Source organism: Myxocyprinus asiaticus, chromosome 3 (genome assembly GCF_019703515.2).
Source record: "Myxocyprinus asiaticus isolate MX2 ecotype Aquarium Trade chromosome 3, UBuf_Myxa_2, whole genome shotgun sequence".
In the NCBI taxonomy this organism is placed as follows: domain Eukaryota; kingdom Metazoa; phylum Chordata; class Actinopteri; order Cypriniformes; family Catostomidae; genus Myxocyprinus; species Myxocyprinus asiaticus.
In genome coordinates this window covers 58,492,035-58,516,388 of record NC_059346.1, presented here as the reverse complement: position 1 = coordinate 58,516,388, position 24,354 = coordinate 58,492,035, and the positions used below count along the sequence as shown (strand labels likewise).

At 38.1% G+C, this 24,354-nt stretch overlaps 2 protein-coding genes across 3 annotated transcripts in view; both read right to left on the bottom strand.

Moving 5' to 3' along the window:
• Positions 1–318: 318 nt before the first annotated feature.
• Positions 319–12,795, bottom strand: LOC127426759 (S-adenosylmethionine synthase-like). The gene is made up of 9 exons (XM_051673777.1): positions 12,628–12,795; positions 10,886–10,963; positions 10,647–10,769; positions 9,744–9,856; positions 8,691–8,834; positions 6,469–6,687; positions 5,631–5,813; positions 3,020–3,153; positions 319–1,263 (listed from the first exon to the last, which is right to left on the bottom strand). Exons 1-9 carry the CDS (start codon positions 12,719–12,721, stop codon positions 1,161–1,163), a joined length of 1,191 nt encoding a protein of 396 aa, XP_051529737.1. The 5' UTR covers positions 12,722–12,795; the 3' UTR covers positions 319–1,160.
• A 4,255-nt stretch (positions 12,796–17,050) lies between these two features.
• The window catches only part of LOC127420415 (inositol polyphosphate 5-phosphatase K-like), a 48,810-nt gene continuing 41,506 nt past the window's right edge, over positions 17,051–24,354 (bottom strand). For both annotated transcript variants that reach the window (XM_051662706.1, XM_051662700.1), the window contains 4 exons: positions 23,509–23,646; positions 23,311–23,394; positions 23,077–23,181; positions 17,051–21,662 (listed from right to left, as the gene is read on the bottom strand). In XM_051662706.1, coding sequence (XP_051518666.1) covers positions 21,342–21,662; positions 23,077–23,181; positions 23,311–23,394; positions 23,509–23,646 — 648 coding nt within the window. In that variant the 3' untranslated portion in view covers positions 17,051–21,341. The remainder of the gene's footprint in view (positions 21,663–23,076; positions 23,182–23,310; positions 23,395–23,508; positions 23,647–24,354) is intronic.

Sequence of the window (24,354 nt, the reverse complement as noted above, 5' to 3'; positions counted from 1 at the left end):
CATGAAGAGGAATTTTCAGACCCAGTTATAGAGCATTCAGAGCACATAATGCAAAAATAAATAAATACAATTAATTCAGAAAACATTTGAACCACAAGGAGTTCCCAAACCTGTTCAATTGTTATCTCACTCCATTGTATATAATACACATTTGAGTCTCAATACTGTTATAACATTACTCTTGTGACTATTTGTTTGAATCTATTATTTTAGAAAATAATGTTTGATTATACGGCCTTCAAATGTAATTCCTGAAGGCAAATAAAAGATCATTACGTACTAATATGAGAAAAAAAGACACAATGACATCCAAAGACATACTGGAAAACATTTTATTGTTAAAAATAAATTAAAGAAAAATCAAGGTAGAGAGAACGAGAGAGCGCATGTAAACAAGGCTAGTTTCTCTGTACAACACCAGCCAAAATTTGCATTCTCTCTGTTCAAGGGAGGAAGAGGAAAGAGACAAAGACAGTGAAAGAAAAAAAAGACAATAAGCATCTATGAATGCAATATTATTGGCCACAATAGATGGCACTGCATACCCAGGCACTGCGACAATCAGTTACTTCCTTGTGGCTGGTCCCCAAAGTTTTTCTGTATGACACTTTGGAACCACAGTATACTAGAGAAGAAAAGTAACTTGTCAATAAATTATACAGCAACATACAGAGTAACTGTTCTTCCCAACAGTTGACCTACCAATTACAGATTGACACATATGCATATTTGACAGCACAAATAAATAATGCACATTGTTTAAAAGTACAAAAAGTGATAGGGAATGCTACAATAGTGTTGAAGTGCTGGATATAACTGTGTAAAACTAGGTGCCTTAGTTAATACTGGTCAACCAGTTCACAATTTCTACATTTGAAAAAAAAAAATATTAATCCAAGTATTACATTTGCTTTGCCCTAATGCTAATGAACCATAATTACCTTTGAAAAACAAAAATCATTGAAATTTGAAAATAGAGTGTGTAAATGGATGATGAAATATGGCAGGATAATGAATAATGTGAGGGTGACTACTTAAATAGGATTGGCACCTAAACCAGCAGGACTCATTTACCAGAATAATACTTCTCCCCGTCAGCCATGTAGGCATCTCTGTAGTATACGCTAACAGGCCTAGAGAGGAAAAGCTTGAAATACGGTTTAGTAGTGCAGCTTTTTGGGCAATTCCCAGGGGAAAGAGTCGCGGCCAAAGTGGCCGTAAGACGCGGTCTTCTGATATATGGGCTTCTTCAGCTCCAGCTCCCTAAAACACAGTGGCTATGGGTTACGGACTCACCAAAATAAAAGACTGCATTCATTAAAGCATGTAAACGATACTTCAAGCATGCGGTTACACAAAGCAGCCAGAGAAGATAAAGCAGTGACTTGCAGTGACTTACCGTGACACTCACCCTGAAGAAGGAAACTGCAGCGTGAAATAGAAAGCAAGTCTAATAGCAAACACTAGCTAGCTACTTTGTGAATTTGTTGTACCCCAATAGTGAAACGCTCAAAGCAAACATGATGGCCCTGTTCTGAACACCAGTGAGCTGCCTCACTTATATGTAGCCTATTTTCTACACAGGCAGCTATCTTCCAAGGCAGCAACCGAAATGGAACCTTAGCATAAGCAGCATCTCCGTTAAGACTAAAGGCTAGGGGGCCTAGGTAGTTCAGCGAGTAAATACGCCGACTACCACCCCTGGAGTCACGAGTGAGTCCTGCCAGGTCTCCTAAGCAACCAAAATTAGCCCCCTTGCTAGGGAGGGTAGAGTCACATGGGGTAACCTCCTTGGGGTTGCTATAATGTGGTTCTCGCTCTCAGTGGGGCGTGTGGTGAGTTGTGCATGGATGCCACGTAGAATAGCGTGAAGCCTGCACACGTGCTATATCTCCGCGGCAATGCGCTCAACAAGCCACGTGATAAGATGCACGGATTGATGGTCTGCATCAGATGCGGAGGCAACTGAGATTCGTCCTCCGACACCCGGATTGAGTCACTACACCACCATGAGGACTTAGAGCGTATTGGGAATTGGGCATTCCAATTCCATTCCGTTCCATTCCAAAAGAAAAAAAGACTAAAGGCTAGGGTATACTTTGTTTTTCCGCGTGCCCAAGCACTCTAGAAGTGTACCTTTTGACCGGCAGCCCGTGCAACGCATTTGATGGATGCGCATTACGCTGCTTTGTGATTCACTATAGTACAGTTAACGCCAGGCCTTAGCGTCAGTGGACTACCCATGTGTCTAGAAATACTGGGCTGCATGCGGACAGTCCGTGCATATGGTGCTGATGATCAAATCTACATGTCATGAACTGTGCATGTTGAAAACTCCACTACTGTTTGGACTCGATACTCTAATAAGGTAAAAACTTAATGATACTGACAATTATCGAGTGAAACTATTTATTTTGAGCTATTTTCGACTGATTCTTTTCAGTACTGAATAAAATATAGTTTTATTTAAAAATTGACATCCATCGACCGTTTTGGAAAAAAACGTCACCATCATGAAAACATGCAATGGTGCCTTGAATTCTGGCCAAAAACTGCCTCTGTTTCTTATAAGGAAGCATAATTTATAAGGCTGCCTACTGTTTGGAACAGGTTTTTCGTTGCGTTTGCATGCCTTCGATGCCTAAAAATGCCCACCTAGGTAAGCATCTGACTCGGGTTTAGACAGAACCGATCACTAGAAGTTGCTTGACCACAGGGATGCCATGGTTAGGTGTTTATAATAGCGTATGGGACTCTGAGACATTACTCTCAAAGCAGAGTATCTAGTAGCTTAAATTTACAATCTTAAATGAGTTTGCTTGTGCTATTATCTTCTGTCTGAAAGAATCAGAGCGATGCAAAACCCCCAAAATAATAGGGAAGCGCAGACAAAAGCAGAAGAAGCAGGAATGGCTCAATTCACTATGTGAAAAGTTGGAAGATAAAGCTGGAAGAAATAAGAAATGCTTCAATCACAATAGCAGCACTACAAAAAGAGTGAGGAGAGAGTAGATGTTACCTCACAATGACTCCTGGACGAAGATCAAAATTCTTCTTGACAATCTTAAGCAGTTCCTGCTCACTCTTTTGGGATGTGCCATAGTGGAAGATGGAAATGGAAAGAGGATGGGCCACTCCAATGGCATATGAAACCTGTACCACGATGAAGGCAAACAGCGTATGTCATGCATACCACACCTCACTAATTTATAACGTTATTAAAAATCATTTTATTTATATTATAACTAAATATAAATAATGAATAACTATGCATAACAATAGCTTGGTATCCATCCACATATATTTGTGCAAATTTTGCGATATCAAGGCATAACAAGGTGCAAATAAAGTCTCCAAAATGCGTATACAAAATGTATACGCTTGCTTGTCATGCGCATAAACTACGATGGAAACACGTTTACTGAATAAATTCCTAAATGTGCGTCAAAATAAGTCATGTGACTTTGCTGTAACAAGTTATGTGACCAAATAAAACTTCCATTTCCGTTTATATTTTGTGCCAATTCCTCCGGTAGCATTGTTGGGTGTAATCTGATTACAAAGAAATTAGTTAATCTACTTACTTTTTTGAAAAACAAGAAAAAAGTAGTGCAATGCATTACATTTGTAATTATTGTAATCACATTAAACTTACTGACTTTCAAATTAAAGAGAATTACTTGAGTTACACATATTTCTAAATAATATTTTTTTTTTATGTAGAATACATTTAAAACATGAATTATGTTCATATGTACATCTGTTTGCTTTAACAACTGAAAGGCATGTATAGACATTATAATTTTCGGTGCGTCCCAAACCGCACACTTCTGCACTATTCAACGTCATTTTAAAGTCTAAGGCACTGCGAGTAGTTTGTTAACTAGGGCTGTCAATCATATCCATTTTTTTAATCGAATTAATTATATGGTATGCCAATTAATTAATCGAATTAAAATCGCATATATAAATATTTGCAGAGAAAGCCCCTCAAATAACAATAATTTAATATATGATTAAATAATTACAAATAGTTAAATTTAAATAATTCCAAATAAAATATTTACTATAAAAAATAATAAAGATAATTAAAATGCAATACATTATTGTAGCACATGAGTAAATCATTGATGAGACCGTACAAAAAGTGTATATATCCAATATATTGTTTATTTCCATATTTTTGAACATAAGCCAATCATTGGCCTACAGTTCACAGCAATACATTTTGCAACTGAATTCATCAATCAGTCCCAGATTTATTTTAAAGTCTTTTGTTCAATGTACACGAGTCAGACGGACACTTTCGGAGCGTCATACTTTGGTTGCGCCGCATCATAACCATACCGTTTTTTTGGTCGCTGAGTCAAGTTAAACATTGTTTGAAACTCTGAAAAACACGTCTTGAGATCCCTGCGTTTGGATTAGCACTCTAATTGTTTGAACGCAAGAATGCGTCCTTATGTTGTGCTGTCTGATGTTGGTGAGTGAGGTTTGTTCTCTGTATAAGCTGTGCATTGCTTATACAGCTGGAGTTTCACTTACTGCCCACTGGAGAAAACAGGTGGTACTTCAAACTTGCGCCGATGGTAGGAATATTCGTTATTACGGTCCAGGGACATGATTGTGTAAATTTTTTTGACGCATTATTTTTTATATAATTAATCGCACTGAATTAACGCATTAAATCAACAGCCCTAATGTATAATAACACTGAACATGCAACAAAAAAGTGTACTATGATGAGTACTCGGATGAAGCACTTCTTCAACTGTCAAAACGGAGTGGGGAATGGTGGATACTTCATGCACTCAGTGCTTGCGGCTTGCTGTACGTAGCAAAAGAAGCAGAGTTACGTGGCTGCAATGCTGGTCTGACAAAACAATTGTAAATAATGGAGAATGTCACAACCAGCAAAACTTCAGTGAAGACAGCACCTTACAAATGCAAGTTAAATGCTTTACCATCATCCCACGCTGTGTGAATATGCATGTTTTAGATACAAGTGTTGAACTGAGGTTGGCTAATGCGCTAAAGCTAGCGGCAACACATCGCATTGCGTTTGAAACGTCACTTCCGACAGCTGTTCAATGGCGAATGCTTCCATGTAGTAAAAAAACGTTAAGTGTTCCATTTGCGACGATACTACACTTTAAATATTCATACACTACATGGCTGAGTTCACAGTGTATATTGTAAGTGCATAGTGTATACCGTGTTATTTGGGACATTATTTAAATTCGTTGAGTGGAAAAATTAACTTTTCTGTGTAATGTGTTATAGAATGTAATTTAAAAATAAAGTCGTTAATAATCCAATTAAGTAATCCATAAATTAACCTGATTACAATTTTAGAGAAGTAATTAGTAATTAATTACTTTGAGTAAATTACCCAACACTGCCTAGAAGTGACAATTCTGTTCTCTTAAACACATGGGATGAAAACACTGCTTTATTCGCAAACTGCTTTCGCGATATTCCAGTTTTTATCACAAATGTCAATAATTTGATCCAATAATTGGATGGAAACATAGCTAATAAATATAAAAAAATAAATAAAAAAAAGATCAACTTTGAGTGTCAATAATTCGTACTTGCTTTGCATAATGCAAAATATCTGCACATCTTACCTGCACAAGAACACGTTTGCAGAGTTTAGCCTTTACAAGAGACTTGGCCACCCAGCGGGCAGCGTACGCAGCCGATCGGTCCACTTTAGTGTAGTCCTTTCCAGAGAACGCTCCTCCACCATGGGCGCCCCAGCCTCCATAGGTATCGACAATAATCTTACGACCAGTCAGGCCAGCATCACCCTTATTGAAGATGATGATTACATTAATTCAAGCACAATGTTAAGTAAAAACTATAAAGAAAAGATTTATGGGGCCTGGGTAGCTCAGTGGTAAAGACGCTGAATACCACCCCTGGAGTTCGCTAGTTTGAATCCCCGGGTGTGCTGAGTGACTCCAGGTCTCCTAAGCAACCAAATTGGTCCGGTTGCTAGGGAGGGTAGAGTGACATGGGGTAACCTCCTTGTGATTGCTATAATGTGGTTCGTTCCCGGTGGGGCACGTGGCGAGTTGAGTGTGGTTGCCGCGGTGGATGGCATGAAGCCTCCACACGCACTATGTCTCCATGGCAATGTGCTCAACAAGCCACGTGATAAGATGTGTGGGTTGACAATCTCAGACACAGAGGCAACTGGGATTCATCCTCTGCCACCTGGACTGTGGCAAATCACTATGCAATCACAAGGACTTAAAAGCACACTGGGAATTGGGCATTCCAAATTGGGAGAAAAAAAAATAAAAAAATATGTGCCAAATCACCTTGCTATTTAATCACTTAATCCCCAAATGAATACACCTTTTAGTGCTGATTTGCAAGTTCTGCTCCTTAATTGTGAAATATGATAAAACAGTCTAGATGTCATAGTAAGCAATCAGCAAATGCAAATATGGTAATTACCTGAGGGCCTCCAATGACAAAGCGTCCACTGGGCTGTAAGTGGTAGATGGTATCATCATCTAGATACATACTGGGAACCACAGATTTAATTACTTTATCTTTAAGCGCATCACGCATCTCATCCAGACAGATGTCTTCATCGTGCTGTACAGATACCACGATAGTGTGGACACGGACTGGCAGCATGGCACCACGGTCCTGTCTGTACTGTACCGTAACCTGTTTAAACATGGAGAGACACAGACATTTCATTGTGTTGCACTGTCAGAAGCAGGGGCGGATATAGTCATAGGGAGACCGGGACTTTTCCTGGTGGGCCGGGCCGCCATGTTATGCTGAATGGGCCGTGAATGGGATATGCCGAAGGGGGCTACGATATGCAGAAAAGAACAGCGACAACACCCACCCCCACCCCCCCGCTCAACAATTTTTTTTTTTTTTTTTAGTAAAGAAATTAATGTTTCCATTGTAAATATTAGTTAAATGAAAATTAAAAAAACAATCTACATTTACAGCTTCACCAACCCGATCTGATAAAATAACATTTTTCATTCAGAGCGTAGCTCCAAACCTGAAGTAGGGAAGAGCTGTGGCTTTGTGTAGGCTATTCATTGTCAAGTGTCAAAATGACTGCTATATTAAGTTAATAAATGACTTTTATTGACATAATATTTTAGTTTATCATCAATTTATTTTAATTAGATCAGATACAGTTGTTATAGGGGGATTTTACGCTGTAATATGGTCATGTTACAATGTGCCCCACACCTGTTACAGCATGCCCCGTAGGTGGGGCAAGTTGTAACTTTTCATTTTCTATCTTTATTGTACTTGGGAGGCATTTCAGTTGGTAGACAGCAGCCAATAACACAAAAACAATCAACAACGAACAAAACAAAAATGATCTTATGAGCTATTTATAAAAGTTGGCCTAACTGCCAGAATTAAAATCAATAAAATTGGCAAATCTCATAAAGGGACCAGGAAGACACGCCATCCGCACAGACGAAGTAATTAACCGTCAGTTTAGTTGTACCGTACGCAATTTATTTGTTTACAAGATGATGAAAGAGCGGGCTTCTCGAAAGAAAAGACGCGGTCATCAGTAAATTCAAGACGCTTTACATTAGATGTCACATCTTGATGTCACTTTGGTCTTTATGATTGTCCCGGGATGTGTGTGAATGAGAGCACAGAACAGTTGCCGGAACGACTTTTCCCAAGATTATTACTGGGATCTCTTGTGTGAAAGGGGCTTAATGTAGGCTACTCAAGGGCCAGATTTCGTTTGTAAGACCCAAGACTCTACAAGTGTCCTTGAACACAAAAACCTGCATTTCGAAATATGTGCAATTCATAACGCAACACAAATTCTCAGCATTGAGTCAGGGGTGCTGTTTTTTTATAGTCAATTTTCTCATTGAGGTTAACTAATGTCATTGCAGGGCCATGGTTTGAAGAGAACCTTGCTGAGCAAGTTAGGTAAGTTAGTAATTGTCGATTTGTTTATAGCTTGCTACCTGAATAATAACACATATCGCTTCATTGCGGAGACATTTGGAGGTAACTCTATCGGCCCACAAGTACTGAGGTTTGTTACCACCAGAGGCTACATTTGATTTGAATGCACTTGTGTTTTTTTTGTTGTTTTTTTTTTCCCCTTTTTCCTCCCAATTTGGAATGCCCAATTCCCAATGTGCTTTTAAGTCCTCGTGGTCGCATAGTGATTCACCTCAGTCCAGGTGGCGGAGGACAAATCCCAGTTGCCTCCGCATCTGAGACCGTCAACCCGCACATCTTATCACATGGCTTGTTGAGCGCGTTGCCACGGAGAGCTTCACACCATCCACCGCAGCAACCACACTCAACTCACCACGTGCCCCACCGAGAACGAACCACATTATAGCAACCACGAGGAGGTTACCCCATGTGACTCTACCCTCCCTAGCAACCGGGCCAATTTGGTTGCTTAGGAGACCTGGCTGGAGTCACTCAGCACACCCTGGGATTCAAACTAGCGAGCTAGCAAACTCCAGGGGTGGTAGCCAGCGTATTTTACCACTGAGCTACCCAGGCCCCTGAATGCACTTGTTTATAAACACAACCTTAAATCTACAACCAACACTTAAATTGTATGAACAAATATAGCGGTTAAGTATAGACGTGAGACCAGAATTTGGAGGAGTCAATTTGGCAGTGAGCATTTCTGCAGTTTAACACACCTGGGTCTTGGAGTCTGGGCGGAGCCAGGGCAGGGTGCCATTACGGCGCAGTTCAGCCATCTTGGCATTGAGTTTGTGGGCGAGGACAATAGTGAGTGGCATACATTCCTCTGTTTCATCAGTGGCATAGCCAAACATTAGACCCTGAAATAAGAACACAACAATTTGAATGACTAAAACATACACAGCTGGTTTTGACTTTACAGACATTAAAAAATATAGAACATCAGAGGTGCTGTAAGAGATTTTTTTCATTGAAAGGCATACAAAAAATTTTTTTCATACTCCCTGTAAGATATTAATGAAATAAGTGTCCTGAGATATTTCTCTGGTCTCTGTGACAACTCTAGACTCTATAAACAGCAAATAAAAATGTGTCCGTGGACAATGGCTTTCTGCCTGTCAATCATTTTGTGCGTTTTCATAGTGTTATAGTTGCAGCGAATTATTGAGGCATAATGCATTTTTATGCCATGTTGTCTGTTGAGGGCGCTATTTTACTACTGTTGTTTTTAACAACTGTTTCTGCTCTTAATAAAGCTAATTTGGTATCTATGGAGGGTGGGGTTTTGGAAAGTGGGGGCGTGGCTAATCCAACGGCTCAGTCTCGTGGAAGTAGAACGGCTGAAATCGCTTACAAGCGCCTTTAAGAACATAGGACATGAAAAAAAACAAAACAATAAAATTTTAAGATTTAGATGTTTTGCTTGGTTGATCTAGATTGTTGGTCTAATTTTATTTGATTGAGACACTACAGAATAATACTTTTTTATTTCATTTTATTACATCTTTATTATTATATAAATTGTATTATATATATATATATATATATATATATATATATATATATATATATATATATTTTTTTTTTTTTTTTTTTTTTTTGAAATTTATTTTTATAAAAGTTTTTATAATCATTTAAATCATTTTCATAATATTTTAAAAATATATATTTAAGTGTTTATAAAATGTTAATAATGTGATATTTTTAATAATGACAATATTTAAATGATATTACCGTCTTATTTAAAGTTTGTCACTGCACTGAATTACCTGGTCACCCGCACCAACATCCTCTTCATTGCGGTCCAAATGAACGCCCTGGGCGATGTCTGGAGACTGCTGTTCCAGAGCCACCAAAACATTACAGGTCTTGTAATCAAAGCCTGCGGAGCAGAGGGGATTAGAGAGACCAGTTAAAGGGATAGTTCAACCAAAAAATTTAAATTCTCTCATCAGTTACTCTCATGCCATCCCAGATGTGTGTGACTTTCTTTCTTCAGCTGAACACAAACGAAGGTTTTTTAGAAGACTATCTTAGCTTTGTAGGTCCAAACAATGCAAGTGAATGTGGTCAAAAACATTGAAGCTCCAAAAAGCACATAAATGCAGTGTAAAAATCCAGAATCCGGTGGTTTAATCTATGTCTTTTCAAGCGATCTCAACAGTTTTGGGTGAGAACAGACCAAAATATAATTCCTTTTTCACTGTACATCTTGTCATTGCAGTCTCTATCCATGATCACAATTTCAAGCTCGATTACACTTCCTAGTGTTTGACACATGTGCAGAGTGCTAGATGGCGTTATAGGAAATGTAATCAAGCTTAAAATCATGATCGCCAACGAGACTGCAGATGTCAAGATATACAGTGAAAAAGCAGTTACATTTTGGTCCATTCTCACCCAAAACCAACTGTATCGCTTCAGAAGTCATGGATTAAACCACTGAAGTTATTATTACTTTTATGCTGCCTTTATGTGCTTTTTGGAGCTTCAAAGTTTTGAACCCCATTCACTTGCATTGTGAGGACATACAGAGCTGCAGAGGAAAGAAAGTCACATTTGGGATGGCATTCAGTGACATTTTGAGTCCATTTGTTGGTTAGCTTGCAGCAGAAACATGTACAGTAGTAAGAAGAAGCAGTATACTGTAAAGTATGTATTGCCAAACCAACCCTTTGATGAGTCATCATATCCAATGTGTTTAATAGTGTCACGGACCACCTTCTGATAGTCTACAACTGCACGCGACGTCACCTCTCCTGCCAGCAAAATCATTCCAGTCTTGGCTACAGTTTCTAGAAAAAGAGCATGAAACATACTCAGGCCTCTGGGAAGGCAAACTCAAGCTCAATGATTTTTTTCCAGAAATTGCCAGATGCAACCAAGAATGCAGAAAAATCAGTCCCCATACCACAAGCTACTTTTGCATCGGGGTCTTGCTTCAGGTGAGCATCCAGCACAGCGTCACTGATCTGGTCACATATCTTATCTGTACAATTAAAGATGAATATTCATCAGAATGCTTAAAAAGGACAATAAACAAACAACAATATGCTATTATAGTCTCAAGATTTACAAAAAAGTACTGTGGCAATGGTACAGTGATGTATCAGATGGGAACTGCAAAATGGGTGGGGGGGTGGGGGGGAGATGGCATCTGTTGCAGGGCTCCCTGTTCTTCTATTCTATTTGCAAAAGTAATGTTTGGGAGTCTAACATTTATATTTCCTATTGACACGCTAAAGATGAAGACATAAATAACCATCTTAAGACAAATGCTTTTGTGAAACATCTTATGTGCCCAAGACTTTTGCACAGTACTGTACCTCAAAGAATTCCATGGTTTTACCATCATGGTAGACTAAAACATGGAAATGCCATGGTTCTAAATAGCATGACATATACTGTTGTGAAGACTAAATAAATTAGTTTTCGAATAGAAACGTTTATTTGTCATTTGTTTAGAATATGACAATAATCGAATGCGAACATCAACAGGATACTCAGTTCATGGAATATTCAGTTTAATACAAGGTAAGATTAATCGACAGCATTTGTGGCATGATATTAATTTCCACAAATAATTTCGATTCGTCCCTCCTTGTCTTTAAAAAAAGCAAAAATCGACGTTACAGTAAGGCACTTAGAATGGAAGTGAATGGGCCAATTTTTTGTGCCTTTACCTTTGAAATAGTATTTTAACGTTTACAAAATTGCCCCATTGACTTCCACTGTAAGTGCCTTACTGTAACCCAGATTTGTGCTTTTTCGAAAATAATTTCTGTGGTAGTCAACATTACGCTACGAATGCTTTTGACTGACCTTAACTTGTACTGAACCTGGAATATTCCTTTAAATTATGATGTACGTACAGCGCACGAGAAAGGTAAACAAAAAGGCACGCTTAAAGAAAGCACTCTGCTCCGTTTCTATGTTGCACTTTATACAAAAGATACAGAGAATTTGAATGCATAGAGCTCGAGTCACTGATAAGAGCCGTTCACAATGAACACGTTATTGCGTTCCGTCTGAGATTGGCCGTTGCGTCGCGTCTCTTTATCGGGTTAAATATTTAAACTTTTAAAAACGAGTCACAAGACCCCTCCGTTCTGTTCAGTTCAGTCTACCTAGTTTTTGAACACAGTGACACGTCTTGTGTGAACGCTCCCTTGGACGGAACTGTTGAAATCGTGCTAGACATTATACACGTGTTTTACACGCGTGCACCGAGAGCGAGCGGCGCGAGAAAACTATATCGTTCCCTTTACAATCAGCATCGCGCGCTTGAACTGACAGTTTCGTTGATTATAATAGCAGCGATACAGTTTTGTCGCGTCGCGCCGCTCGCGTGCGGTTTTGGTTCAGCTGACTCCGGACGCGGCTGTCATGCAATCTAGATAGGCAGCTCACTGCACAGTTTTAGAATCAGTACAAAATCGTGATTTCAAGACTGTAACTATGTAACTATATGTACCCAAGCAATTCGCAAATAAAAGAAAGAGTTAAATATAACATAATATCTGTAAGAGAAAAAACTTGAACCGCGCATTATAACAGTGAACGCGCAGCAGAGCAGGTGCGCTGTTATGTAATCGCGGATCCGAATGGGCTACTATTGTAACTTCACCAAAAGTTCGGCTCTGGACTTTTTACCTGGATGTCCTTCTCCAACTGATTCCGATGTAAACAAGAAGCAGTCCTCCTCAATAAGTGAGTTGTGGTAACCGTTAATCTCTCCGTTCATCATTTTTAGTTTCTGTATTGTTTATCGGCTCAAAACACTCGTTTGACAGACGCAGGACGACTCGCACCCCTCAAGAAACGTGAGAGTATTTATGGAGAGGCCCTCCACGCGTCATGAGCCGCCTGTCTTCATTCGTCCTCTCAGGTGACAGGACCAAACCATGTGGCGTGGAGGGGGGTACAGCCCAATCTCTGTGGGGCATTACGGTTACATGACAAGGATGATGTAAACTCGTCAGGGATTGCACCTTTAGCGAGCTCCATAAGAACACACGCTCTTGCGCAACGGCAACGGCAATAACAACAAGTGAAAACAACTTTAAAAGACTTGTAGGTTACTACACGAACAGAAAGTAAAATAGTATGTTATATTTAAAAAAAAAAAAAAAAAATACAATAAAAAAATCAATGAATGAATAGGCCTGTGCACACTTTGTTTTTTAGCTAGTTACAGTTTTGCACAGGCATATTATAAACGATTACTAGACTGGCAAAAAGTGTTTAAAAGTGGCATAGGTGGCATTTTATTGTACCTTCTAATCCTATAATACAATCTAATTTTTTCAAGTAACTTAGTTACTTGAAAAATCCATGGGGACTCCCACTCTTATGCATCTTATGGCGATAACAATAAACACTTGACAATACTAACTGCAACTACATACGGTATTACACATATAGCCATTTTTTATTTTATCCCCTTTTTCTCCCAATTTGGAATGCCCAATTCCCACTACTTAGTAGTTCCTCGCGGTGGCGCGGTGGTGGAGGACAAGTCTCAGTTGCCTTTGCTTCTGAGACAGTCAATCTGCGCATCTTATCACGTGGCTCGCTGTGCATAACGCTGCGGAGACTCACAGCATGTGGAGGCTCATGCTACTCTCTGCGATCCACGCACAACTTACCACGCGCCCCATTGAGAGCGAGAACCACTAATCGTGACCACGAGGAGGTTACCCCATGTGACTCTAGACTCCCTAGCAACCGGGCCAATTTGGTTGCTTAGGAGACCTGACTGGCGTCACTCAGCACACGCTGGATTCAAACTCGTGACTCAATACTCGCTGAACTATAACTTGAAAATATGAAGTAAATTCTACATTCAAACATGTAAAACTTGATGCTCTAGCTTGTAAGGAAAAAAGTATTTATGATTGTTTGTTATCTTTACAATGCGTCACTATGAATCAGTCCTAAATTAGAAAGCCTTAACATATTTATTTGCTAATTTGAGTACATTTTTTTTAGTGTATTACAATTTTTTTGACATGTACAATAATACTATCTTCAAGGGCATAGATGTGGCTTATACATTTTTAAATGTCCCTTTTAATCCAATAATACAATTGTACTTTTTGAAGTAACTTGGTATGTAAATACGAATTTAAAATCCATGGGGAAACAGACTCTTATGCAACTTATGAACACTTGAAAACATAAATGTTGTTTTTACATTAATGTTGGCTTCTGTGACAACCAAAACACAATTATGCGAGAGATAAAATGGATGCCCCAGAGGCTTGTCCTGTTTAGCTCCTTATCTGCTGTCCTGGCGTGAGTTGAAGAAAGGTAAATTGCATAAAATGTATGTCTGCTTCTCACTTAAGCATTGCTTCCTCCGATTAAAATGGCCAAAGGTAGAAACTGTGATGTCAATTATGTGTCAGCGCTGCAAAAGGAAACGTAACAGAGGCTAAGTTACTGTCCAAAATCTACTTAAGCGTTGATATTAATCGTATATATCTGAACATTACCTTATCAAAGTGGCGGATTTAGGCATGGGCAACATGGGCAGTTGCCCAGGGCGGCATCTTGTGGGGGGACGGCACGAGGCACCCACACAACCCCAATATTTTTTAATTATTATTTATTTATTTTGAGGTCAAATTTGACTGGGAAAAGTGCTTTGAGAACTAATTTAATAGAATTAAAAATTGATTGTGTTAATAAGTCGGCATACTATTAATGTATGGTGCCCATGCAAATTGTCTTTTTCTTTGAAATACATTTATTTACTTTCTTTGTATCATCTATACTCAACACATATGTTCTACTTGGCAATTTACTAGTAACAACACTTCTGATTAATGACTGCATGTCAAATCAGAATGAAGCAGCAAAAACACAGAGAAAACAGATACTATATCAACAGCATAACAGTTCATTTGTTCGTTCGTTCATTTTTTTTTTTTTGTACAATCTGTTGTCATATTATTGCAGCAATTCAGCCTCAAATGTTGTGCTAAACTCACAGTGACTTATTATCAGGATATTCACAATGACATATAAAGATGTTTAAAACAGGCTAGGAATGTTCCGTACACTGTCAGGATGAGGCAGCAGTTTAGACACAATACCCCAACACAATGGCACTGCTTAATACCACACCTCTTAATCCATGTATTGCATCAGAAATGAGCTGGCATTGGCAAACATTAATATAGCCACATGCTTATATCAACAAAACACAACTTGATAACAGTTGTTATGTTCAGGTTGTTTTTCTTATCAACCTCCCAAATAAATATTATTATGTAACACAGAGTGACGTAATCTTACATTTCATTCGTTATGTGACATGAGGCAAAACCTGTTTTATAAATAACACTGGTGATTGACGGGTTTAATTCACTCAATGAGCAAGTCATGTTTTGACTTTGATAATAAGGGTTCTATTCAGTCGAGCAGTTCAGTACAGTTGCAGCTTTAAACAAATAACATTAAACAAATTGCATACTGTTTCCTAAAAAATGTAGAATTTTTAAACAAGTTTGTGACATTTGCGCTTATAAACTTGTTCCAGACCCAGACTTTCTTTCTTAAAATATGAATTTATCAAGAAATATTAGTATATTTAAAACTATGATCATCTAAACAAAGAGCGAATTAATAATAAACATTTTAACATGTACTGTATTTTTTGGAAATGACTTGCACCTTTACATAATTTACGACTGTCTCAGCTTCTCATTGTCTCAATTTTCATCACAACCAATAATTTTGCCACTAATAACATTTTATCAAAAGTTAGTGTACTTGGTTACCAAGGAGACAAAAACTTTGCAAAAAGTGTGAAAATATTATTTAATTTGGTGTATTTAAGATATTTATAATGAAATTAGCCTTAGCATGTCCACATAGATTTAAGCAGTTTAACACAGCAGATGGAAAAATAGTTAACAGAGGTGAAAACTCATCTCATTTGTTTGATTTGTGTGTACAAAATGTGCATATTTAATCTCAGATAGGAGGTGTGAGTTAGAGCTACTTTGACTTATAAAAAGCACTCAGAATTTTGAGTTTGCTATTTACAAGATGTATCTGTTGACGTGAACCATGCCTCACAAAACAGATATCTCAGAAGACTTACAATCAAGAATTGTTGCTTTGCATAAAGCTGGAAAGGGTTACAAAGTTATCTCGAAGAGCCTGAGATATTCATCTGTCCACAGTTGGACAAACTGTCTATAAATGGAGATGATTTAGTACTGTGGCTACTCTCCCTAGAAGTGGCCGTCCAGCCAAGATAACTCAAAGAGCACACCACAGAATGCTCAATGATGTAAAAAGAGCCCAAGAGTGACAGCTAAAGACTTGAAGGACTCATTGGAACTGGTTAACATCTTTGCCGACCACTTGCCGTCATTGAAGGAAAAAACGAATTCTCAAGTTTATCAAGATATCCTACAGGATAATGTCAGGGTGGCTGTTCGGCAGCTGAAGCTCACTAGAAGTTGGGTGATGCAGCAGGACAGTGACCCTAAACATCGAAGTATATTCACTACAGAATAACTTAAAAAAAAAAAAAAGAAAATCCACCTTTTGGAGTGGCCCAGTTAGAGCCCAGACCTTCACCCAACAGAGATGCTGTGGAAAGAACTCAAGAAAGCCGTTTACACCAGACATCCTTAGAATATGGCTGAGATGAAGCAGTTCTGTAATGAAGAATGGTCCACAATTCCTTCTGAACGTTGAACCTGAAATGCTTGTTTGAAGTTATTGCTGCCAAAGGAGGAACAACCAGTTATTAAGTCCAAGGGTTCACTTAATTTTCACATTACTGTGAATGTTTGATGGGATGTGTTGAATAAAGACGTTAAAGATTATAGTTGTTTGTGTGTTGTTAGCTATAGCACATTGTGTTACTTGTCACTTTGATAAAGATGAGATCACATTTTTTGACCGATTAATGCAGAAAACCAGCTAATTCCAAAGGGTTCACATACTTTTTCTTGCAACTATAGAACTTAATATACTTTGTGAATGAGAAAGGAATACCTTTGACTATCTCATGTTACAAAACTTCTTGATAAAATTAAATAATCATAAAACATTCCACTTTGAAAGGATTTATTTTCATTTGAACACCAATGTTTGACAGTGGTCTAAGGCAAGACACCATTATACAACAACAACAACCTAGAACAATGGTTCACAAGCCTACCAAGTCAATACATTCTGCTCAATACAATGTCCAAAATGTATTTAATCATAATGAACGTGAATATACAGTAAACAATAAAATGATTAAAGCGACAACATTTGTTTTCATAAAGAATAAAAATGAAATGTTAAAGAGTGCAGAATTGAAAAGGGAAATCTTACAAATTATTTTATATAACATTATAAATTCTTATTCTCCATAATAATTCTTAATAATGATTTAAACACACTGACCAGCAGAATCTGACTTTACATTGATTTAATGTCATGAATATGAAAATAAATACAATCGAAAATAAATACAATATCTTCTGTTTTGGCACTGATTGTCATCTGTTCTACTTAACTACACCCACATCTTATATAATTCCAATCTTTGAGTTCATTTCATTCTATAACCTATCTTATACATGCTTATACGTTGTCTTGTGAGCACAAAATCATTTCAAAATCAACAAAATATAATCACAAAAAAATCTTCATCTGGACACAGTAAAATGATTTAAACACCGGCACTTGCAAAACATTTATTTGGCCTTCAAAGGAAACAAGAATTTCCAATAGTGCATCTGATTTTACTTCAAATGTAGTAGGATTGCGTATTAAAATATAATAGGTGCTGACAAACTCAAGTGAAGGGTTACTTTTTTGCCTCTTATTATAGTTGCAAACTAGCATAAACTATTGGAATTTCCTTCTCTAATAGCAATAGAGATACTAAGTTAAAACATACATACATATATTTTAAGAACCTATGCAGTTATCCATACTGTTAACTGAAGTATTTCTCAAGTGGAAAAATATCTTATTCTAGAATGCTGGATTGTTTTGATTTCCAAAGATTCCAAAGCAGCAAACTACACAGATTATTTCCAAAACGTGTGTAAAATAATAACTATTTTCATGTCTCGAAACTTTCAATACCTACATTTTCTATTCCATTTACTAGGAATGATACTTTTCAACATCACTACAATATTAAAAGGTGGCTGTTAGCACAGCACTGGGAATATCCATGACACATCCATGCAGAAACATAGACACTGTAATAAACACTGACACGCTTATACTCTCACTCACCTAACCATGTAAACAGTGACAGCACACCACGTGTCCAAAGGCTAAGTAGTAATTGTACAACATTTCATAAATGGGGCACAAACTACCAATCCAATATACTACTTCTGACAACATCTGAGCCCTTAACAGAGCCCGGTACACAATGTGACAACCAGACACTGTGACCCGCGAGGGGTGTGATTTGGAGATGAAAAGACAAGGTGAGAAGTGGAGAAATGAGAGGGGAGAGGACATAGAAAAAGATGGAAATTCTGAGCGATTGTGGAAGAGATGGAGAGGAGACAATAGATTTTACCATGGAGGATAAACCCTAGTAAGCCCTAGACAGCAAAGAATATCCTAGGATTCCTACCACAAGTACAGTAATGATACAATACTTGACAAAAACCAGATTAAATCTCAGATATAAACCATGCAGTCATTCTTTAAAGTCAACATGAAATCAAAACTGACCCTATGTCTTTCCTGGTCTTAAAGGGACAGTTCACCCAAAAATCAAAAGACTTGGAATGGCTTGGACAGCTGCTTGAGTCGTATGGATCACTTACATGGTACTTTTTTGTCCTTTTCAGAGTTTGAAAGCCCCCAGTCACTTTTAATGAACGGAAATGAGTGGCTTGGACATTCTGTCTAACATTTCATTTTGTGTTCTCCAGAGGAAAGAAAGCCCTATGGGTTTGGAACAAAATGAGGGAGAATAAATAACAGAATTGTTTTTATTTTTTTGTCTGACCTATTACTTTAAGGGGTTTTCACTCTGAACAATGCATTAACAAAGTGACTGGAAGTCATTCATTTGCGAGAGATGGCGATTTGAGATCAGATGCAAAAGTTGAGCAGAGTTCAACTTTATGCAAATACACAGCGAAACAATGCAGCAGCTCACGTGATTCACTGCCTGCAGGAACGTTTCATAGCAACCAACAGTAACCTCCAAAGATTTAATCACTGTCAGTGTGAACATACTCCTATAGTGCACTATTTGTTATGTGAAATTACTTTCCGCCACTGAAGCAACTTTCCTTTACACCAAACATCACCAAATCCTCCTTCCAATTCATTTGGAATTATATCACATTACGGATGTGAAATGAGTTGCAAATATCATTTCATGTTGACTTTAAATTTGGCAGGTCAAGGAGCAGGATGTTACTTTCAAATTCTTTTCAAGGGCATTAACCACAGGAACACGATGGCATGGTAGTCACAACTTTGAGAGGAATAGACTTCATAATTGTCCTAGAAGATTACAAGATGCAACTGTTTAAGATAAACATGAATAATATCCAAACTGTAGTGTAGCCGAAGTGTTGTGTTAGTTAAGAGTCAACGAATGTTGGCCTGTGTCATCCCTTTATGTGTGTTTGCCTTTCAAGGACCTGAGGAGTGTGGATCTGCATTTGCAGAGCATGTTGTAATCAAATTTACCCTCCCTGTTACAACAAGGTAATGACCAAAGAATTTCACCTTTAGCAGGGAATTACCAATGTTCTTATGTGGCCAAACATCATGAAGTCCCAAGCTCTGTTCCAAACCCTGGTGAGCTGCCATGCAAGATTTCATCTGTAGTCGTGGATTGTTGACTCAAAAATATCAAACATACTTAATATCATCAGACTAAATGCAATGGTAGTAGGAGGCTTAAATATCGAGGCTAAGGAGGCTAAGAGACCCATCATATACTATGTGATTGTCTGTGAAAGCTGACTAGCCCTGATTGGCACCAACTTGGCTCGACTGAAAATCGGGTCTAAAATCTGTTTAAGTTGTGTAGTGTAATCCAGCCTTAATGCTCACAGACGATTCCCAATGAATCTGATCAGATGAGTCTGATGTTAGCATGTTGCTAAGGTAACAACATAAATATATAGCACACAAAAATATTGCATGAAACCGAGCTACTTTTTATCAATGTTTCACAGTGTTGAATAAAATAGAAGTATAATCGGCATTTCTCCTGCTCCGTCTGCCATCTTAGATGTATTATTTTACTTCGTTCATCACAGTGCTTTCTGGGGTTCACTAATAATATCCATGAAGGATATATGCACTACTGCCTTAAGCTCTGGTCACACATACCTTCACATGGCGTTGACAGATGTTGAGCATGTGTTAAACCAGCAAAAGTATCATTTATATGTGAACTGCCTCTTTTTAATGCTGCACTTTACATACTGTGAGACTCAAATTAAAAAGAAATTCACTGCTAAAATTATATCCTTGTCCATTGTGAATACTCAGTGTAGCTCTGTACGAAGCACCGCTCACACAGAGGTCACTGCCAAAACCAGCAACTTCCTATTGGTCAACACGGCGAATTCGCCTGTTAAAGTTCACCAAACATGAACTCCACGCGAAATCCGCGAGCGGATATTCTCGCTGATCGTGCAGATTCCCATTGAAATTACTGTATTTCGCCCATAGAATTTCACCGTGTGAAGGTTAGTGTGATAGCACCATTAGGATTTGGCGAATGTATCTTACAAGGCAGCATAACTTGTCTGCCTTCTGTTTAGAACAGCTTTTACATTGGAAGTGTACTTATGATGCCTAAAAATGCTGTCTAGGCAGGCAGTTCACAAGTATTTGGAACAGAGAAAACCTATGCTGTACTAAAGAGAATCTGCTTCAATCAATCCCAATAAGAACCACAATTGTTTTCTATTGTGCATTAAACCCTGATAGATTCTGGAAATGACTTCCATATGAATTGATTAAAAGCATTAATATTATGCAAGTATAATCAGAATTATTTCTTTGAGTTTCAGGTTTTGCCTTGTGCAGTTAGAGAGAGAGACAGTGTGTGTGTGTGTGTGTGTGTGTGTGTGTGTGTGTGTGTGTGAGAGAGAGAGAGAGAGAGAGAGAAAGAGAGACATTTCTACATAGAATGAAAAACAGACACAGACAACAATTTAGCCTGCCCTCTTGTATTTTGTTGGAGGGAGCCACATAATAAATGCTTACTGCTGCCCTGCATATAACACAACATCTCCAAAGAACATCACAGGACAGTAAATGTACAACAACATTATAGACCCAGCAGAAACCTGCCACCACAGCCTCAAGCAAGTTGAATCCTGCAGAGCAAATGGTGTACTTAGCTAAGGTTCTGGCTTGGTTGCATCTTTTCCTGAGTTAAAACTTTCATCAGAAGCCACAGGGTCATCAGAGGTCTGGCTCAGTTCAAGGGTATCACCACTCTGCTTGCAAGAGCTGGAATGTGGCAAGTTGTCTTTGGAATGTGGTTCATTCGGATTACTTGGTTGCCCTTTGCTAGGTTTGGCGCTCCAATCCCTGCTCTGTCGCTCCTCAACCACAGGGCTTGAGGCGCCAGAGTCAGCCTGCTTTACCTCGTCTTCAGATGTGAAGTCAGAGCTGTCTGATGCACTTAGATCTACTGCAGTGGATGCTGGAAGTTGAATCTAAGATGATATCAGGAAAAGTATGTTAACTGGACAGCATCAACTTCCTGATTCAGTTCTCTATTTAATCAATTTAAAATACCTAAGAACAGTTTTATAGTGCATAATGAGAAATGTTGAAGCATGGCAATATCTCAGCTGGAAAGCTATGTAGCTTTACCAGTAACAAGCTACTTTTTCCAACAAGTAGTGATGCAGCCAAGTGAACTGAGGCTAGGGGTTTCACTATTAACCGCAATTACAAATGTCATGGTTAATTTAACCGTATGAATTTAGAATCTACAGTAAAACATGAAATGTTTTATTTATACATGGCAAAAAAATATATATACATATATTTATATACACACACTCACTGAGCACTTTATTAGGAAAACTATGGTCCTAATAAAGTGCCCGACGTGGTTTTCTGCTGTTGTAGCCCATCCGCCTCAAGGTTCGAAGTGTTATGCATTCTGAGATGCTATTCTGCTTACTACAATTGTACAGAGTGGTTATCTGAGTTACCGTAGCCTTCCTGTCAGCTCAAACCAGTCTGGCCATTCTCCGTTGACATCTCTCATCAACAAGATGTTTCTGTCCGCAGAACTGCCGCTCACCGTATGTTTTTTTTGTTTTTGGCACCATTCTGAGTAAATTCTAGAGACTGTTGTGCATGAAAATCCCCTGAGATCAGCAATTACAGAAATACTCAAACTAGCCCGTCTGGCACCAACAATCATGCCACGGTCGAAATCACTGAGATAAAATATTTTCCCCATTCTGATGATTGATGTTAACATTAACTGAAGTCTCTGACCCGAATGTGCATGATTTTATGCATTGCACTGCTGCAATAATTGGCTGATAAGATAATCGCATGAATAAGTCGGTGAACAGGTGTTCCTAATAAAGTGCTCAGTGGGTGCATAATATAAAGTCGTTTTTTGGTGTAAACCTAAATGTGAAAATCTCTTTTGCTTGTACCTGGCTGCAGGTACTGCAGCTGTTTCTATGGTTACAGATGGTGTCTGCATGGTTCTTGGCCAGGTAACGCAGACTTAAGGTAATTTTTCATTCCACGTGAAACTTGGGCTATACACAAACTCCAAAATATAACAGAGGAATTCGATCTACCAGACTCATATCCACCGAAAAAGCTACTGAAGACAACAGATGTAAAACATTGAGACAGAAATCAAATAAAGGTACACATTTTACAAATGGGACAGAATGTTCCACTAGTCATCCAACAACAAACTAGTAAGTTTAATATTTTAAGCTGTGGTGCTTTTAAAGGGATGAACTGAGAGATGCAACTTCTTGGAACATTTAAGCGTGCTGACAGTGTGCTGTGATTTTACTACAGTTTCAAAGTAGCTTCCCCAACACTGGAAATTAGTACATAATAGAGTTAAGAGCAAACAATATTTACCTGGAATGGCTCAGTGACACCCACAATGGAGCCCATATTGTTGCTATAGTAACCCAGAATGAAGTCACCAGAATCCTTTGGCAACTCCTCCTCTGCAAAAGTCACCTGGAGATATCAAGTAAAAAACAACTAATAAAAATGCAGAAGCTGATACAGTATTTTCAATAAGTGGTGGATATTCTTAAAGGGATGATTCTTTTCATCCAACAAAATGTATTTTGGATTTCTCCTTACTTGGTGCTCCTGTCTCAGGAAATCAGACTCCTCCTGTTTGGCCCAAATATACCCTACGTAGTCTTTATGATGTTTAAACCCAACCTATGGAAGTAGGTTTTTGTAAAGAATGCTCAATCAATCTTATAGCTAGTTGATCAGAATTAGCTTTTTAATTTGGAACAAAAATTATGAATGAATTCATGTTCATTAATTAACCTTGTAAAGCCCAATCCAGTCCCAAGAGCTTCGAGAAAAGTTGGGAGCCACCTTGAATGTGGCTACTGCATCAGATATCTCCGTCCATTCATCCTCCACAAAGATTGTTACCAAAGGGATGTCCACTTTATATGGGAACTGCAAAAAACCATTGTATGATAAACATAACTATACTGTACAAATCTGCCATGAATATTAAATATGTATGTACATTCAAGATATTGTAAAACAACTCCCTCCTTAAAAAATAAAGATTCCACAAAGAGTTTTACAACCTAACATTATAGGAGAACCTTTTAAATGGTTCTTGGTTTCATGGTTCTTCAGTGAACCATCTATGTACAGGTGATTAAAAGTATTACTTTTCTTTACGAACAGATGATCGAACCAATGCACTGATGTGAAGAAACTATACTGTAACATTAAGAACTTGGAAAGAATCAATCATTCCAACTCAAGAACCCTATACAGTGAAAAGGGTTCTTTATAAGAAGAGGGTTCTATGCAGAACCTATGGTGAAAAGAACCATTAGCCAGTGCAAGCCAGAGCCCTCATTTGGCCCGATAGTGGAAACGCAGCTATTGAAGAACCTTCTATTTAACCTATAAAGCCCATCATATTATATTTGATACATGATTTTCGAAAAATTGCTGTATACAATATAATACGCGTTTACTGCCTCTTGGTGAATTATTCATGCTCTTAAGGAAGTAGAAGGACTAAAATAATTTCCAACATGGCCGATTTCTTATTGTGATGCACATGTCTTTTTGCTGTGGAATCTTTGCTTATTTTGATAAAGTAACAATAATAATAGCATTTATATTGTTACTGATATTTCAAAA

Coding starts and splice junctions, on each gene's coding strand:
- LOC127426759 (XM_051673777.1), bottom strand. CDS start 12,721: ATGATGAACGGAGAGATTAACGGTTACCACAACTCACTTATTGAGGAG. Junction 8,835..9,743: donor ATGTTGGTGCGGGTGACCAG/GTAATTCAGTGC, acceptor TTCTTATTTCAG/GGTCTAATGTTTGGCTATGC. Junction 5,814..6,468: donor TTGTCATTGGAGGCCCTCAG/GTAATTACCATA, acceptor ATCTTCAATAAG/GGTGATGCTGGCCTGACTGG.